The sequence below is a fragment of the Archocentrus centrarchus genome, chromosome 13 (assembly GCF_007364275.1).
Source record: "Archocentrus centrarchus isolate MPI-CPG fArcCen1 chromosome 13, fArcCen1, whole genome shotgun sequence".
NCBI lineage: Eukaryota > Metazoa > Chordata > Actinopteri > Cichliformes > Cichlidae > Archocentrus > Archocentrus centrarchus.
The window spans coordinates 30650391-30670697 of NC_044358.1; the positions used below are offsets into that span (position 1 = coordinate 30650391).

At 41.3% G+C, this 20307-nt stretch overlaps 1 protein-coding gene across 2 annotated transcripts in view; it reads right to left on the bottom strand.

The window, feature by feature from the left end:
* nox4 (NADPH oxidase 4) overlaps positions 1-20307 on the bottom strand; it is a 45236-nt gene that overhangs the window by 12152 nt on the left and 12777 nt on the right. The window contains exons 1-5 of one of the 2 annotated variants that reach the window (XM_030744530.1): positions 4950-5167; positions 4544-4639; positions 2044-2154; positions 1682-1766; positions 329-426 (exon numbers count right to left, since the gene is read on the bottom strand). In XM_030744530.1, the coding sequence (XP_030600390.1) occupies positions 329-426; positions 1682-1766; positions 2044-2154; positions 4544-4639; positions 4950-5006 (447 nt within the window). In that variant the 5' untranslated portion in view covers positions 5007-5167. Of the gene's footprint in view, positions 1-328; positions 427-1681; positions 1767-2043; positions 2155-4543; positions 4640-4949; positions 5168-20307 lie in introns of those variants that run through there. The other variant, XM_030744531.1, reaches the window with a different exon arrangement.

Here is a 20307-nt window from a genome sequence, read left to right on the forward strand (position 1 = left end):
GGTTTAGTGATCACTGTGCTTCACAATGAATGCTTCTCAGATTATCTAACAGAAGTTTAAGCCTTGAAATAAGAGACAGTTGAACATCTGGCAATCCAGCAAGCATGGTTTTTGTTTTGCTTGTTTTACATTGTGAATGGCCAGGTGTGCGGGACCGGTTTGCTCACGTGCTACAGATGTGGTCAGACAACAGGTTTCAAGCACGCCTTTGTTTGAAGTGCAACCTTAAGATTAAGGTAGGTTTTTGGGGTTTGGACGTGTCATGGTGATGGTGAGTTCAGAAGCCACTAAATGCACCGTGTTAAATGAGTGTGCGCTCGTGTCTCACCTCTCCTCTGTAGCGAGCCAAATTGAGAGCTGGAAAGTCATCTGAGTATCTCACACTGAAGCTGACAACATTAACCAGGTGGGCTGAAACGTGCACAACTAGAGAAGAAACAAAGCATTGCATTGTACTGATTTGAAACACATTTTGTGCACACACGCAAGACTTCAAACAGACACACTCACACTTAATTATAAATGTCCAAATAAACTGCCTTTGGACACTCATACAAACATGTCTTTGTCTATTCAGCAAAAAGTCAGGAAAACATCCTCACGATTTACTAGCTGGCACACACACAGACCCACACTCCTCACTGACATCATGGGCAAACCACGCAGGCGTTCAACAGCTGAGGGCGTGATCATGAGACACAAGGGTCTTTTTTTTCCCCACTCACATCCTTTCTCACTCCCACTGCCTCCTCTACCTCGCTCCTTTCCTTTCTTTCTCTCTCTCCCCTCTCTGGCTCTCTGTCCCATCCTGCGCTGCCTGACTTTAATGTTGTTTGTTGCCTCTGAACTTTTTCCCCCAAGAGGGGAGATGCATATGAAGGTGCAGGCATCTGTGGTGTAAGTTGCGAAGTGAATGGTGATGAAGATAAAAGAAGGGCTTAAGTTTACAGATGACGGAGTGGCAAAGAGCAACCGCCAGCCCTTGCAGTTCTTTTATTTCTGTTGTGACCAAAATATCAGCTGGTCAATTCAGAATTAAATATCTGTGAAACCACTGGATGGAAATTTTTAACCAACATTCCTGGATACGCCAGATAATGGATCACTTCTTTCTGACCGTAATCTTGACATTTTTGGTTTTAAGTAAAATGTCACCACAACTATTAGATGGGCTGCAATAAAATCTTCTCTGCAATCACCATTACTCACATTAATTAGTCAGATATTTAGAGTGAGGCAGGACCTCTTCACCATGCTTGAGTCACTGTGGCAGAAAAGCTCACAGCGTGTGGCTTAGTACCGCCTTCATCTGCAGTTCAGCTTTTTTTGTGATACATGCATGTTACTGTAAAACAGCAGTGCGGGTCAGGCTTCCCAGAAAGATATGAATGAATGAGACGGAGACGCCTGCAAAGCAGAGACCCAGCATACACACAGCTGCCTGAGGCTCCCATGATGTCATAGGAAGAGACTCACAAGAATAACACACACAAACACACATGCATAAACAGGAGAAAGAAACACAACCAGTGAGAAGAGCATCACAGCTGGTATAGCAGAAATGCTGAGCCAGCCTGGATTCATTTGTATACACTCAGCACTCAGCACACACACTAAGACACACAGACACACAGCGAGGCACAAATGAATATGAGCCAGGGTGGTAAATGACAGCTTTTACCAGAAAAGATGCAGATGGCAACGCCACATGCCACATGAAAGGTCTTGCACTTGTCCAGCAGTCTGCGTGTCTTTCTGCTTGATATCTGCATGAGCGTGTGTGTGTCACACAAACAATAGTATTATTCACATGGCTGAGACTCAAGGCAAACATCAACTGATCCTCTTCCTTCCCTCCTGTCCAGATTTCACTCCTACTGTGCTTTTATGTTCAAATTTGCCTCTGCATTTTTCACCAGTTCTTTTACAAGAACAAGAACAAGTCCCATACCCAGTTGTCACTGATAGAACCAAACCCACTGGAAGTACTTCTCCCTGTCCCTAAAAAAACCCCACCCACCCATCCCAGCCTGTTATTCTTACCATACGTGTTCCTCGTACAAAGGTCACCAGAGAGCGACACATGGGCAAAAGCACCAAGCTGCAGTTCAGGTTTAGCACAGATGCAGACGCCCTGCTGATGCACAACCCTAGCTGGGAAAGACACACACACACGCACATACATTGTTAGGCAAGTTGCCAAAATGGGGCCTCATTTGGTGGGTGTAAAGTGACCTGGCGGATTAAGATGCACATTTTTGATCGCTCCCATTCAGATCTGAGTTATTCAATCGTGGCCAATTTAGCAGCCTGTAGTGCTATTTAAAACTATCTTTGTCTTTCTCAGACTAGAGAGCTAAGGACCGTTGCCCTTTAGGAGTCTGTTAGCCTTTAAATAGAACACTTTCATTTAGTTTGGACATTATCCTGTTTTTGGCTTTGGGGGAAACAGGATTTTAAAAGACTGCAAAAACAGTTTATTCTCTAAGACACTTCTGACTACACCACTGTCATCACACCGCTTACAGCTTTTGCAATCCGTCATCCTTTCGATACAGGTTAAGGTGCCGGTTAATTTCAGACCCCTAACAAGTGGATGACAAGTAGACCGTTTACCTGAAGCGACACGGGCAGGATGTCAGCTGTGTAATCTGGTTTTACTAATCTCAAGCTACAGCTCGATAATCAAAGCTGCTTTCATGCTTAAATGCTGGATGCACTTTGGCATCTCCTAAACGCAGCACATTTAAACACTTTCTTGGCAGCCCGAGTGCGCGCTGCGGGTGCCGTCTCTTCTGATTATCCCCAAGAAACTGAAATAACTGGTGTGAGGGATGAAGGTGTGCGCAGATCAAAGAGAGAGAGTGTCTGAAACTGTACTCCAGCCTTTGAAGAGATAGGGGATTTAAATGGTGGCAAGGCTTTGTGGTGGCTGTAAGAGATGCAACATAATACAGGAAGCTTGTTTAAACAATGTGATTACTTAAGGCAGCAGCAGCTTGCTGTCAGTCACCAGTTTTAAGTGATTAGTCGTCACAGTTTGCGGTACAATGGACTGAACTGTTGAAATATAAGAATGTGGCAAACAACTGGTCAAGAGTTCAAATCTACATATAGCAAGTGATGGTTGAGACCAGCATGCTTAAAAAGTCAGACGCCTTTATCATTTTAAAAACTTCCCGCACAAACATTCACTCAACACACCTTCCCAAAGAAAAACAGCTGACGACAAAACCACGAGCAGGAGATCTGATATCTCTGCTTTCTGTGCATCCCCCAAAGCCCAAAACACCCACAAAACACAAGCCATACAGGTGTATGAGATAAGGTGCCATCTGAAGTTAGATCTGGATTCACTTTGCCCTTCTTCTTCTTCTTCTTCTTCTTCTTCTTGCATGCACACACATACACGTGCAGACACACACATAAACTTAAGCCCTCTAGTAAGGCATTCAGTCAAACCAGCAGCATGCCCACACTTGCCCCTCTTTCTCCTTTGCTTCCCACTGTACACGCAGTGCAATAGCTCACACACGCTGCTCACTGCCACTTCTAATTTTATCCCTTATTTCTAACTACACAGTTTTTTTTCATCTGCTGGTTTTTCATGCTCCATTTTTTTGTCCTTTAACAGTGCCGTTTACAAATACTTGTGCTGTATCACTGATGCTAAACTTTGTTCTTGGCGAGTTTCAGTTATCAGTTTGTGGTTTGTGGAACACGTATTTGATTTTTTTTTTGTTTTGGCTTTGCTTCCAAAAACAACCCAGATGAGCACTTTCCATGTGTCCTATTTGCAATGAGCTTTTTGTAAAAGTCGTAGCACAATCATATATCATGTTAATAATAAGGAGCTGGTGTGACTACAAACTCAAGTCTTTAAGTTTTTATGGAGCAGGCCTGCGTAGCTGGTGAAGACAAGGCCCTGTTTCACTCATCAAGACCCACACACCCACAGAGAAACTATTGAAAACTTGTGACAAACATGACACCACTGCGCGTGTGTTTGTGTGATTGTTTGTCCCTGCTCATGTCCCTGCTGCCTGGCTCTGGAGTTGTTGTTTTTAAAGTTAAAATTTTGTTAGAATCCAAATTTACAGGTGCAGATGTGCTGATGAGTCAATGCCGATCTTAAAGGCCTGGTTGTGCATGCACTCACATCTTGATTTGTCCGTTTCAGTTTCCCTTTGTGATAGGTAGGCAGCATCAACAATACCACAACCTTCAAGGTCATTTATAAGTTTTTCCTGTCTGGCATGTCAAGATGTAAAAATGAATAAATCAGAATACAGTCCTAATGGATTCCCTGTGAGTTTAATCAAATACATGCAGCCAAGAAGGGGCTCGATGTAAAGGATTAGTAAAATGTTTCTTTCTTTAAGCTTGTTCATCCGTACTGAAGTGACAACTAGTTGTGAAACCATAGTGTGAACTTAGGTGATGTTTTGGTAACATTTGAACCCAATCTAACAACCTCTGTAACTCCACCTCAGCTCGGTATGAAGCGAATAAAGGTGCAGCATGTAAATGTATCAGGTCTCACCCCGAGCATCTTGTAGAGGTAGTGGTACTGCTGCCCAGTGGAGTAGAGCAGGAAGGTACTGATGAACAGCCAGGTGTTAGCTCCAAGCCACAGCACCTACACACACACACATAGACACGCACACAGAGAGAGAAACACATCACTTACAAACAGCACAGGAAACTGTCCCTAAAGGTCTCCTGCACATCTGCATGTGAATTTAGGCTACAACTGATCTCACAACTGGTATACAACGTCGTGTCTAGTCTATGTAAATACAGCATGTACTCAACACATTATCTACTGAGCAGTAACAACTTCATTTGTCTTGGAGAAAAGTGTTAGTAGCAGGTCATTAACAGCTACAACGAGTCCGTTAACAGTGGAGCTGAATTGTTTTCAAATGTATGACAAAAACTTTCCCCACCAGGACAAAGTGCTTCCCTCCTTCGTTGGCGACCCAGCTTCGCACCGACACGACCATGATGCATTCAGGGTCTCAGCAGCTGCCCAAACCTTTCACCAAAGCCCCGGTGCGGTAAAAGATTCGTCCTCCCTGCAGCTCTGTCTGACTGTGTGTGTGTGTGTGTGTGTGACTGCAGCGTCCACAGGGGAGAGTGTTGTGCGAAATTCTGTTCTCTCGTGAAAATCTGTTCCCCCTGTGTTGGGAGCACGAACTGCAGCCAGAGAGGCGGATCGGACTGTCTTCACGGAGCTTCTGATCGATTTCTCGGTAAAATGACACTGTAAAAGACTTGCTGGTAAATTAATTTGTTCCCATGCCATGGAGGGGGAACACAATATTTTGGATGGCTGAAATATTTCGTTCCCCCCATGTAACTTTGGCAAATAAAAAGCAAATGTTTTCATATTCACAGGAGCTGTTGTTCTTGATGAGAGGAATAAACACTGTAAAAGATTTTTACCGAGAAATTGATCAGAAACGCTGTGAAGACTGTCGGATAGCCTCTCTGTCTGCGCTCTCCCGACACGGGGGGAACAGATTTTCATGGGGGAACAGAATTTCGCACAACACCGGAAGTGAGCTGCTAGCCTTCATATCAGCGTCACCTGCCCTCACCTCTGCGTAGCTCATGTCGCCTAGCAACCGTGAGTGTGACATTAATTAATGTTGAATAAAACTATCCAGTAATGATGCTTAACTTTAATTTCAGGAGCACTTCGGCCCTTCATTGGTCTGTGCAGCAGACTGGTGGGAAAATAAACAAAATTGTGAAGTTTAAGCTTATGTATATTGATTCATTCATCAACCAAACTTAAATTAATATTTCTCATGTCAAATATTGAAATGTGATTAAAATGCAATTAATTTTGATTAATTAATTACAAAGCTTGTAATTAATTCGATTAATTTTTTTTAATCGAGTCCCATAGTTTAATCTAAATAAAAGCATTTGATGATTAAAAAGGAAAAAGTTTTCTTCTAACTAAAGAAATCAGATAAAACTGCAGTTATTATTATTATTAATAATAAAATCCTAACTACATTTATATGAGGGAACATAGTAGCATTAGTAGTCATGCTTTTAATCTATACTGTCCACGTTCACCATGCACACTCACGTTTCCTCCCTTTTACTACACTGGATTCTGGATCTGCTCAGCTGTACAAAGCACCTTTCTGATTGTGCAAAGACCCAGCTTACACATAAAGAGGACTTAGAGAATTCTTTTCAGCTTTTCTCTGTTTTTCCACAGAAACATGGCCGTGACAGTTATTGAGTTACGATTGGCAGGCAAGAAGCTTGTAATATAAGTCTAACTTCTGTTTGACATTTATGGCTCAAGTGTTTTCACATCTGCAGAAATCTCTAAATAAAACTGTGTCTTACCACATCTGGTCAAAATTCAAACTGTACTAAGCACTTTCTTTTTGCCCATCTGTTGATGTATGATGGGTGGCTCTGGCTCAGGTGGTAGAGTGTTGCTCTACCAATCAGAAAGTTGATTCCTCTGGTCTGCATGCTGAAGTTTCTTTAGGCAAGGTACTGAACCCCAAGTTGCTTGAGATGCATCCATCAGAATCACTTAGGCATAGATAAAGTGCTTGCTATCTCTGTTTGTGTGTGTGTGTGTGTGTGTGTGTGTGTGTGTGTGTGTGTGTGTGTGTGTGTGTGTGTGTGTGTGTGTGTGTGTGTGTTTGGGTGAATGAGACTTGTAGTAAGAAAGCACTTTGAGTGCTCAACTGACTAGCAAGGTGCTATATAAGTACCAGTCCATTTATCATATATGGAACTGGTGAGCAGGACAGCTGTCAAAAATGACTTCTTGACAGCTGTCAATAATAGATATAGATTTTTCTATTTCTTCCTGAGTTATTAATACAGTCAGCCTATTATTTGCTTCCCTACCAATTGAAGGCAGATCTAGTGAGTTCAAAAAATCAGTTATCTCATTTTTATCAACATGTGTAGTTTGGCTCTATAGGGATTTATAACATGTTTCAAATATCTTTTGGATTTTATCCAGATCAGTTTCCAATTTGTCATTAGTGGGGTCTAGTATTTTATATATGGTATTTTCAGCTTGTTGTTTTCTAATCCGCCATGCTAGGAGTTTACTGGCTTTCGGTCCGGCCTCGTAATATCTCTGTCTCATGTACCGTATATTTTTTTCTACTTCTTCGCCTAATATTTTGTCTATTTCCTGTTTGGTTTGTCTAATTTGGTGCATTACATTAGTATTTTTATTCCCTAAATGTGACTGTTCCAGAGCCTTTAATCTATCCTGTAATTGTAGCAGGTCTTGTGTTTGTTTTTTTTTAAGCATTGTTTGCCTAGCAATTATTTTCCCCCCTAAGGACAGCTTTAGCTGCATCCCATACAATACTGGGGTTTGTCTCTCCATTATTGTTATCCTGTATCTAAGTATTTAGATCTGTAGTCATGTCCTTTACAAAATTAGGGTCATTCAACATGCCAGTATTTAATCTAAAGGTTTTAGATATCAAGGCATCTTGATCTTGAGACAGATTTAGCAGCAGCTGGAAATCACGATCTCTGCAGGCTGAGCTGCAGAGAATTCTGAATGCTATGATTTAAAATGAATGTAACAATGAAATTCTTGTAATGCAGAGAAGCCTTTCCTTTTCTTTAAGTCGCCCAGGACAGACATATCTGCTTCAAAGGGTGTCAAAGCATACTGCGTGCTACTGTTAGGGCTTTTTATCCAGTTTATTTTAGTGGAGCTCAGAAGAAAATGTATATCAAGTTCCAAGCTTTGTGCTGCACATTTCCTGTCTGCGTCTAAAAACACAGGTTTCCATTCTTTCCTCTCTTTGCATGCATGAAGCGCTCTGCTGCAGTTAATGTCAGTGCTGTTTTTCTCAAGTTCAGGGCTGGTTTGTGTAATATATGATTGGCCCAAATGCCATGTAATGAAGCTGCTAACACAATCTTGCATAACTTTAATCTATTGATTGGCATTTCTGGACAACAGTTTTTCATTATTTTCATCATTTTCAAAAAAACAAAAGTCTTTCCAGAGCTGACAGCAGATTTATTTGGTTACATTGCTTTATTTTTATGGCTCTAGTACTCTGAATAGACCTTTTTAACCTTTGTGGCATGTCCCATGCACATACTACACTTAAGGACCATCCATGGCGTCTATTAACTCCTGTCAAATCAAGCTGTTTCTAGTCATGAGCAGCAGGTGGCACTGCCTCCCCTTCACCAGCCACACTGCATCCTCTGTCAGCACATACATGCAGCACAAAAGTCATGCAGATGCAATTTGTTGATGAGGCTGGTGGGTTGGCTCTGTCTTTGACATTTTAAGATAGTAAAATATGGTGTAGCTTGCTGGACCGAACGGAGTTTTATCAAGAAACTCATTCCAGCCCTGCTGGCCCCGAGCCAGTCGACCCTGCAGTGTAAACAGGAACAGAGAGACATTTTAATTATGAGGGGCAGCACCGTAGACTGTTTGTGTGTTTGTGTATTTTAAAAAAGATTATTTGTAGCATATAGGCCACACACCACCTCTCCTCCCCCTCATGGACACACTCTCGTGCCGCTCTGGTCCTGGCACTGCCAGCTGGGAGGTCTGGGCTGGATGTAAAGGCCATTGTAAGAATTTACGTGCACAGCGCTGTTATCTTCTGATGTTTCATCCCATGTTCTTGCAAAATCAGATTCTTCCAGGGATACTGAATCATTTCTCTCATGTATATTCTGTTGGTGACAGATATTTTGTGTGTTATGTGTTGACCTCACGCGTGTGGCTTTAGGAATAAGGGCATGAATTTTTTGTTGCGAGGCCTGCTGGGCCGGTGTCTTTGGACTACTTGAAGAACAGCTGCTTGTTCTCAAGGCAGGACAGTGGCGCGCGCACACAGGCTGCCTTTGCTGCTGCTCATCTGCATGTTAGCTGAGGATTGGTCAGAAGGAGAAAGCTGGGTGGAGCTCTTGAAAAGCTCAAGATGCAGAGATCCAAGGTTTACCTGTTTGATAAAGATGTTGGAGATGTGCAGGGGAAAATTTGGATGCCACCTGATTGGAGGGAAAGTAGATGCACTTATGTAACAACGGGGGGGGGCAGAGACTAAGTGATGCTTATCCTTTCAGTACCACTGGTACTGAAACAGTGACGTGCAGTCAGGGGAGGCAGGTGAGGCACGGCCTCACCTGTCATCGTGGAAATATAAAATTAAAAAATAAATTAAATGGTTATATTCATTCAGTGATTTGTATTTTAAAGTTCTTTTCCATTTAACTACACCATTTTTAGATTAGTTTTTTCAAAATCGCTGAATTTTTGCATTTGCCGGTCAAATACTAAGAGACGAACGGTGAGGCACCAGCCCGGCGAGCCGCACCACGGATTGCGCAATCCGTGGTGCGGCTCAGTATAGTCATTGCCAATGACTACTAACTGTGCTGGCATGCTATGCAGTGAGACCGGATTACTTTCCCTTTGCATGTGGCTATTAAAATGTTCTAACACTTTTACTATATGAACTAAATTTCTATATTTTAGCTGGTGTATATAATGCACAGTTTTTTTTTGTTGTTTTTTTCATTAACAACTGTATGTGTGTGTAATGCATTCTTGTGTTGAGCGATCATGAAACTGCTGCGAAGAGACACTAGGTGAGGCACGCAGTTCTCGTGCCTCATGGTAGGGGGCGCTGGTGATCCCAGGGACTCTACGACTCCTCGGCGGCAAGCTACCATAAACAGTTTAGCAAGGCCAGTTAGTTTTTCCTGTTGCTTGGCCTTATGTTCAACATGGAAGATTACATAACTCAAGTGAAAGAATTTTCTAAACTGGACTTTCAATCGAAGCAGAAGATAATAATTAAAGGAAGACCAACACCGGAGCTAAAAGGTTTGCTTCAGACTATGTTAATGTTAAACAAAACAACTGTTGCCAATCAAATGGTGAATAAGCTATATGTTTGTAAATCTGATGTGATGACGTCAGTGCCTCACCAGTCACGACCCTCACCGCACGTCACTGTACTGAAAGGATAATATGGCAGCAAACTCAGAAACAAACAGTGATGTAGAGGTATGTGTTTGCTGCCTTTCCTTCTTGCTGACCTTGCACTTAGAGGGTGGGACTTGCTCTTTTTTCCAACATGTGGCTGCAGGTTCTCCCTGTGTCTCCTCATGAAGCTACACGGGAGCTGGACAATTTACATGAATGCATGTGACCAGCCATTTTTCACATGATAGTTTTATGCCAAGCTGCTGTGAGTATGTTTTTGGTTTTCTTTGCTGCACATCGCTAAGAAGTTAAAAGGCTTTCACTAATTGACACATGCATTGATCAGATGTGACGGCTTAATGCACTGGGCGTGTTGAGAGCGAGCCTCTGATAGAGGAAGACGTCGTTTCCTAGTACTTTACTTTGGCAGAAATACATTTGAGGAAGAGGGAAACACCTGATTAGGGCGCTGCTGTCTTTTTGCATTTTGTTGATTTAGAGGAGAAATTAAGAAACAAGTGAGAATTGTCTTTCTCTTGCACTGAATATTTGTGGTCACGTGAACATTTGTATGAGCTCCATAGCTGTGGGAGAATGTGGTGAGTTGGACTATTTCTGTCTTTCTCTCTCTCTGAACTGTGCCAACTTCACACAGAGCCCCGCTATAACTATCCAAACAACCACAGCATTCACACGGCATGCACATGGCTCCCTTCACCACCTGCTACTGGCCTCATCACAAGGGGAAACCTTACTGGTACTTACTGCTGTGAACACATTTCTAATCATGCTTTATTAGTATGAATGCAGCTTTTATATTCATGACATCTAAATTTGAGCTAAAATGAAGTTATTGTACTTAGTCTTAAACATCTGAGAGCTCCAATCTCTCTGTTTCTAAGCAGAAACTTGTCCTGGATGGCATTACCTTGGCCTCAACTAACACTGTGAGGAATCTTGGAGTAATTTTTGACCGATATGCCTTTCAGTTCACATATTAACACATATTTATCTAATAGACTCCAATTTGTTTATGTAAATGGGGAGTCTTCTTCACACACTTAGGTTAATTATGGAGTTCCACAGGGTTCTATTTACATTATACATGCCTCCCTTAGGCAGTATTATTAGAAAGCATTGCATCAATTTTCATTGTTATGCAGGTGATACTCAGCTTTACCTATCAATGAAGCCAGATGACGCACATCAATTATTTAAACTGCAGGAATGTCTTAAAGACATTAAGGCCTGGATGACCTCTAATTTCCTGCTTCTAAATTCAGATAAAACTGAAATTCTTGTACTCGGCCCCACAAATCTTAGAAACATGGTGTCTAACCAGATACTTACTCTGGATGGCATTACTTTGGCCTCCAGTTACACTGTGAGAAATCTTGGAGTCATTTTTGACCAGGATATGTCCTTCAATGCACATATTAAACAAATATGTAGGACCACTTTTTTGCATTTGTGCAATATTTCTAAAATTAGAAACATCCTTTCTCAGAGTGATGCTGAAAAGCTCATTCATGCATTTATTACTTCTAGGCTGGATTATTGTAATTCATTATTATCAGGCTGTCCTAAAAGCTCCCTGAAAAGCCTTCAGCTGATCCAAAATGCTGCAGCTAGAGTACTGACAGGGACTAGAAAGAGAGAGCAGATTTCTCCCATATTGGCTTCTCTTCATTGGCTCCCTGTTAAATCTAGAATAGAATTTAAAATTCTTCTCCTCACATACAAGGTCTTGAATAATCAGGCCCCATCTTATCTCAAAGACCTCATAGTCCCATATCACCCCAACAGAGCACTTCGCTCTCAGACTGCTGGATTACTTCTGGTTCCTAGGACACTTAAGAGTAGAATGGGAGGCAGAGCCTTCAGCTTTCAGGCCCCTCTTCTGTGGAACCAGCTCCCAGCTTGGATTCAGGAGACAGACACCCTCTATATAGGCCTAGGCTGCTGGGGGGGTTCCCACAATAGACTGTTTCTTTTCATTCACCTTATTTACTTTGTTTATACTCCACTCTGCATTTAATCATTAATTGTTATTAATCTCTGGCTCTCTTCCACAGCATGTCTTTTCTCTCCCCTCAGCCCAACCGGTCGCGGCAGATGGCTGCCCCTCCCTGAGCCTGGTTCTGCTGGAGGTTTCTTCCTGTTAAAAGGGAGTTTTTCCTTCCCACTGTCACCAAGTGCTTGCTCATAGGGGGTCGTTTTGACTGTTGGGTTTTCTCTGTATTATTGTAGGATAATACATCAAGGCGCCTCAAGGCGCAATACCTTGTATTGCCTCAAGGCGCAATACAAAGCGCCTTGAGGCGACTGTTTGTTGTGATTTGGCGCTATATAAATAAAATTGAATTGAATTGAATTGAATATTAAACAAATATCTACGACTGCTTTCTTCCATCTGCACAATATTGCTAAACATATAAAGCTCACTCCAAACTAAACTGAACAGTTGGAGCCTGTGTGAAATATATAGTATTTATTCAATCAAAAGCAGCACAGTTTTTTCATGCTAAATTTTAAAACCATACTTGTCAAAACTATACATCGATAAAATCACCTTCAACAATTTTAACATGAACAAGAAAGAGAAGTATCCATCCAGATTTGTAGTCCCTGGTGGACAACAGGGAAGAATTTTATTAGGAAAGGCATAAAGAAAGATTGTCAGTAAATGAAAATCTGACATTTGGCAACAATCCACTCAGAAAATGGAAAAGGGTCAGTGGCATTTGATGACTTCAATCAATGATGGGCAACTTCAGGGAAATTGAAGCAACTACCAATGAGAGCATAGGATAACGCTTATTGACATATGATAGTGGTAAATACATTACAGGGTCACCTAGGCAACTGAAGTGTCAGTGACAAAGCAATGTGTGTAGCAATCATGTGGTGACCCCTATTAAGGCCCAGGTTGCTAGAGGACTTTCTATAATGCACTCTCCTCTTTTCGCTCCCCCTGTTTCACTGCTGTTTACCATTGAGTCGTTTGTGCTCTCTCCCACTGTTTTTGTCCTTAGAGATTAGAAAAAGCACAGAGTGCTTTCTCCTTGTCTCTCCCACTCCCAAACTGGCAGATTGTTGCCTATGCCTCCACCACCCAGAACGTTCTTCCTGTTAAAAGGGAGTTCTTCCTCACCACTGTTGCAAAGCAGATGCTTGAAGGCAGATTGTCTGGTTGTTGGGGTTTTCTCTCTAATATTCAGGTTCCTTATCTGACCCTTTGAAATGACCATTGTCGTGAATTGGCACTATATAAATAAAACTCAATTGAACTGAATTCTGGGAACACTGTCTAAAATCCAGGAGCAGCATAACATCACTATAGTGAAATAATAATAATCATGCTCCATACCAGCATGCTTGTCAATCTAAGATGATTTAGCATTAAGTGAATAATAGCGCAGTAATTCTTGAAGCTGGAATATATATGGCCCTGTTGACTGCATTTCCTACGAGCTGAAGTGTGCATTCATCACAGAAAGTGAATTACAACATGCTGTATAGTTTCTTTATGACTTTTGGCAGCTTCTGATTGTCAGGATGCGGTATTGTTGTTGCTGTGATGCTCTCCCTCTTTTCCTTTTTCTCCAGGAGGCAGGCAGCATGGAGTCCCGCCGCCCCTCGAGGGCAGGACTGGAGGTCAGGGCAGTCACACCTGTTTCTCGTTTGGTGGCCATCAATGCTGTATTTAAGGCTCTGCCTGATGCCCCAGTCTTTGCCAGAGTGTCTGCGATTGTGGGATAGGAACTCCAGAAATTCTTATGGATTTTGTGCTTTCGCTCATGCTGCTGTGTTTGTCTTGCACTTATACTACTAGGTTCAACTCTGTTTGCATTTGCCAGTACTTTGGCTATTCCCACCTGCCTTATCTACCTTTTGCCTACTTGCCCTCCTGGACAACCTCAAGGCTTCCACAGCAACTATGTTTCCCTTCCACAGATTTCACAAGACCGGCGCACAAGTAAGACCCTCTGCATCTTCCTGGAATAATCTGTGTAACACTACTTCTCGCTGCCAAACATTTACTTCTCCTTCTCTCAATCCAGAGAGGCGTCCTCCCTCCACGCTTGGTTCCTGCGAATGAACGCCCTATCTGGACCTTCCCCAGGGATTTTCCCCACCTAACATTTTGACTTGGTTTTCTGTCATTGTAAATAAACTTTGTGCAGTTACCTCCAGCTGTCTTATCCTGGTTTGCATTTGGGTCCTCTTTTTGCCTGCGGCTGTTAGCTGTGACATTGATTGCATTTCCCATGTCGTACATTTGAAGAGAGCTTTTCCCCTGAGAGCCGTGTTTAATACAACATATCACTGTCCAACAGCACTGTGCCAGCCAAACCCACCAGCACGATCCAACAGTAACAAAGCAGCACAGTCAGCCACACAGCTTGTTTATGTTCAGCTGGGTTTCATGTCCTCCAATTGTTTCTCAGGGACTCCACCACTTAGCATAAAGATTTGACTCCCATCATAAAGTCTGCCACACATACTCGAGAGGTTGTTATTCTAACAGTGGTCTTCTTGATAACCAAGTCGAAAAACTGTTTTTATTCGTCTCAATAGTTGTGCAGCAACCGACCACTTTCCTCTTAGACTGCTTATTAAATCTCATTAAGATTATATGCAATAAAGAGCTAAAATTAACCCCACTTCTAACTAATTTCACACAGCAAACAGGACATTACAGGCAAACATAAGTGCATTTTTATCAGCGTTTGCAGGAAATGTCAAAGACGCAGCTGTTGACCAAGTAAAAGATGTCCGTACCAGACGCTAAATGTTTCTGTCCACATACCGGTGATTAATTTCCCCCTTCTGTTTTGCTACAGTATGTAGAAAATGTGGATTTTTGAGTAATGTGGGGAAGTCTCTAAAGCATTTTTGAGTAATGCAAGGAAGTCTTTAAAGCCAATATGGACTTGAGTTGTGTTATGAAGTCCTGTTTAGCATAAATTACTTCTTGAGTCTTGGTGTTTTTTTGATTTCCAGTTGGATTTTTTTCCTCATGGTAGAACTTTGGATTAGAACCAGGTCAGCTGTGGTTTTACCTGGTTGGAAGCAGATCTATTCTGTTTTATCTCTTGTCTCATACTGTGTGGATTCTCTGACGATTGGTTGCTTATTAGTCACAATGAACCAAACCTCAGCTAGTTATGGAAAGTGTAATTGGTTCAGGTCTCAGTGGAGACTTGTTCTAGTGGGAGACTGTGTGGTACCATAATGGAAATATGTGACAGTTATCAAAGCCCATCAGGTTTCATTCTAGTTAAAGATTGTTTTCACATCATCAGTTAATATTAGAGAAATCTTGATAAGGGGGCACGTCTGTAAATCTTACACAGGACCGGGTCACAATTTGGGGTCATTTTATATTTTTTGTTGAGTCTCTTTCTAAACTTTTAATCTAAAACGGTTAGTTGTGTGGCTTTTCTGTGTTTAAATTGCTCATCAGAGCAGCACAAATGTTTTTATCTCCAGCCAGTCATGTTTTTCATTAGCATATTGATTTATCTGCTTCACACACAATAGCCTGCAAACTCCCTGATTTCAGTTAGACGATCAAAGATAAGTCTGCAGTGAGCTGCATGCAAGGTCAACAAAGTGGTGTTGTGAGTATGACCTCTGATTCTAAAAGTACTTATATTTTGATTAAAGACTTTGTCCATAACATTTTCATTTTTGTTTGTTTTGTGGTGAAACCCCACTATAAGGGGTTTAGATTTAAAAACACAGAATTACACAAGGTGGGAAAGATCAAAATTAAAAAAAAAAAAAAAAAGTCAAAGCCACTCTTATTTTACTGGCAAAGTGGTAACAACTGCTCATGTTTTTTAGATCAAGGTTGTGTACTTTTCCCCCTCCATAATTTAGCAATCTGAGGTTTATAAAGCCATATTTTGTCAGCTATAGTTGTGCTTTTTTTGTGTACAAACCCTTACAGAATAAATATAATTTTGTAGCCAGTATAATCTTTTAAATTAATGATTTTGATTTTTTTAAAGATATTTTATTTGCCCAGATTTTCACGTACAATGGAGTCAGATTTGAATAGTAATTTTACAGGTATTTTACAGGTTAACCATGAGCTACTGAGCATTGGAGAACTTTAAAATGATTATTTTTAGATATTCTGAGCTTCATCCCATGTTTTGTTTTTTGTTTTCTTCTGTTCTTTTTGTTCCACTCTAGCTTACATAGAAAGTGTGTCAAATTGTAATTTGAGGATATTAATTTGTATTTTGAATTTCCTGATGAGTTTGAGACCAAAATGTAAACGTTAACTTTACAATTGGAAGAAAAATGAGACAGCTGACACTGACCTTGTAGACAGAGAGAGCAAAAACACACACACATACACACACACACACTTGCAATGAAAAGCAGCTTACATTCACAGGCATAACGCCTCATATTAGTATTCTGCTTAAAGTAATTTGACAATTGGCTCTAAGTGCAGTAAAACAGGTTCACTTATGGTGGACTGATTCCACTTAATTAGTAAATTAGTGATATATTAGAACTGTAAGATCATTTTCTCAGGCTGATAAATAAAAGATTTACAATGAAAAAGCCATTGAACAAATAGATCTTTAAAATATTTGTGGGCACTTTGATGTCCTGTCTTAGTTATTTGTGCCAGTTTAATTATTGACCCACAAGACCTGAAGTTCATGATTCAATTTGTTTACTTAACAATTTGGAACTTTCTTTTACTGGACTTTTTCCACGGGTACCTGAGAACATACCTGAGACATTATGCGCCTTTCACATGTAATTAACCAGGATGACTGCCACATGTGAACAGCTGTTGTCTAAAGAGTTGTAGGAATGCATCTCCAGTGATAAGCTGCTAACTACTGTGGTTTGAACATCTATGGGTTCTGTGAATATGAGCATGGTCAGAACTGATGTTCTGGAGGCTGAAGGCTGCATATTTAAATGTTACCTGTGTACTGACCCAGTGATAATTTCTTTTAGGATTGCAGTAAGAGCTTCATCGACTGGAAGTCGATTTGACCTTGAAGGGATGCAATCCACATTTTTTAAATGAATTTGAGGCAAATTATTAGATAATAACTGATATGTCACTGTTCATCATGTGGGCCAATTTATATGCAGTACCTACTTTGGACTGATTAAATTTAAATGCTAATCCACTTCACTAAACAGCATTGACACATAAAAGACTGCTTGTTTTCTTTTTGTTTTTAATGCCATAATAAAGTATAGAAAGTAGGTAAACACATTATAAATATGACATTATTTAACCCTGTCTAAAACTTGCTGCCAAAAATGGACAGTCCACTAGGTGGCGTGGGTGAGCGCCCACTAATTAAAGTGTCATGATGCAGTATGTAATGCCTACACCCAATCAATGAAATTGTAATGATCATAGGATGATGATTATCAGTGTACTGTTAATTCCCTTCACCACTAGGTGGCGTTATGAGTGTGATATAAAGCTGGTACATGGGTGTGTCCTGAGTCACTCACCCTCTCATGAAGCATGTGAAGTTTGGGACAGATTGGACAATGTATGTTTGAAATGTGACAATTTGGTGACCTGTGGTATATGATTGAATTTCCAAATTCATAGGGTTGCCATGGCAACACCGTTCAAGATTCTATGAAACCTTGAATAACTTTTTTTTTTTTTTTTTTTTTTGCATTTTTGGCCACAGCGGCTTCCATCAACAGTGGAGAGTGACAGGAAATGGGGGAAAGATACGGGGGAAGACACGCGGGCAAATTAGCGACGGGCCAGGAAGCGAACACCCCCCCCCGCAACGCGGCGCGTGCATGTGGTCGCCGGCTTCACCACCAAGCCACCCAGGCGCCCAGAAACCTTGAATAACTTTTGATGGGCTACTTGTGTAGATGATCTGGGTATCTTTGGGTCAAATGCCCTAGGAAGAGATGATTCAAATATAAGACCTGAAAATGGTGAAAAATGCTGCAAAAATGACACCTTAAACTGGAGGCGGCTGACTTCCTGCTGGGTTTCGGGTATGGGTCCAAGAAACTTTTTTTGTTTGTCTTAGGATGTTACATGAGCCTGCACAATTTCAGATACACAGAGTAAGCATAGGCCTGGCTGATGTTTGGAATCTTTCTGGAGCTTGAAATTAAAAAAGTCCAAATTCAGAGGGTTGCCACGTCAACACCATTCAAAATTTTATAAAACCATGAATATCTTTTGATGCCCTACTTGTGTAGATGATCTGGAGTCATTTTGGTATCACTGGGTCAAATGCCCTAGGAGGAGTTGATTCAAATAGCAGGCCTGAAAATGGCAAAAATTGACATCTTCAATTGAAAATGGCTGACTTCCTGTAGGGGTTTGGGTATGGGTCCAAGAGACTTTTTTTGTACATCTTAGGATGTTACATGACCCTGCACAATTTCAGATATGTAGATAAAATGTAGCTCCAGGGCTACACAAAAAACATGGTATTTCATGATGTTTCCAGGTCCCAATAGGTGGCGCTCTAACATTTAGGGACTTTACGCATTGTGTTCAGGGTGGGAGGTTTATCAAACTACTTAAGTTTGACCCAGATTGGGCAATGTGGCTTTGAGCTACAGCTATTTTTGACTTTCATACATGTACATGAAACACAGCAGTGGGAATTGAACTAAAGGTGGCGCTGTAGAGCCATTTTGAAAGGGCCGTATCTGAAACCATTAATACAACATAACATACAAGGTATATCACAGAAATAATAATTAAAAATAATTTTTATTACTGGGTTATTATTTATTAGGGAGGGGCTTACCCAGGCCTGTCTTTATAAAGGCCAATGGGGGGACAGATCTACCAACCAATCACATGTGAATACTGAATTGTGATGTCATTTTTATCATCCAATGACTGAGAAGCCACGTGGGTCTCTTGCCGCTGCTTCGGCTTGAGGCCCTGCTATTTATATGTAAAGTGGAGTCGTTAACACCTCCCGCCTGCCGGCTCCCCCCGTACCTCTACTCCCCGCTGATTCTAGTGGTACGTAAACGACCATATCCGTCTCAGGCGAACGAATATGCGCTGCCCCGTATGCTGACGAAAGCTGCCGTTTACTAGCGGCGCCCGCGTCAGTATACGGAGACGGATATGCCTCTTTTCGTGCAGTGTAACTTTGAATGGAATATCTACTAATATCCAGATTTTGAGAGCAGTTTCAATCAATCTCTCCTGTGTTGCAGTGGTACATTGTGGTACCTAATGCAAGTTTTTCCTGTTAAAGTCCAGCTTATCAGTCAGAAAACCTTTTTCCAAGCACATTAGCACAGACCAACACAACTGTAGTGAGCAAACAAACAATACATGTACACATTAGTGTGTGGATCATTAATTAAACCCAGGATACTCAAGCTCCAGACCCCAAACTAAGCTTATACAATGCTGCTTTTGATCAGCACAGTCGTATTCAGTTGTGGTAATGTACTTGCAGCTAACCAGGGCTCACCTACTTTGACCTGCACTGGTTCCAGGAGCCTGATTACCTATTGATTGATTTTTCAGTGCTGTGGAGGCATGTGTCAAATTCACTGAGCCTGTGCTCCAAAGCTACAAAGAAACCAAATTTCTCAACAGTACCATTAGCACTAAGGAGGCCGAGGGTTCCTAAACATTTGACACATCCAGCAGAAGAAAACAAAGAAGAAACCCTCCTCCAGTTTTATTAGTACACACCAAAACTATCATGCTGATTAAGAAAACAATCAATTTTAAGAAGAAGAAACAGCCTTTATTGTCCCACAGAGGGGAAATTTGGGTGTAACAGCAGCTGCAGTTATTATAAATATAAGTAAAATATAATAATTCACACTATTAAGAAAGAATATAAATATATATAAAATCAACAAACAAGATTAACCTTAATACTACTAATAATAACACTATATACAATGTACATGATGTGCCTGTGTGTTGAACCTTAACAGGCCGGACTATTTACAGTATATTATATATTATCCTACATTGTGTAGGTTATTGTGGTTTTTGTTGGGAGCAGTGATGGTTATAAAGTCTTACAGCTGCTGGGAGGAAGGATCTACGATAACGCTCCTTTGTGCATTTAGGATGCAGCAGTCTGTCACTGAAGGAGCTCTCCAGCTCAGCAAACAGTTTCATGCATGGGATGGGAGACCTTGTCCATCAGTGATGTTTATTTGGTCAGAGTCCTTCTGTCTCCCACCACCTGCACTGAGTCGAGAGGACATCCTAGGACAGAGCTGGCTTTCCTGATGAGCTTGTCTATCCTCTTCCTCTCAGCTGTAGACAAGCTGCTGCTCAACATACTGCTGCATAGAGA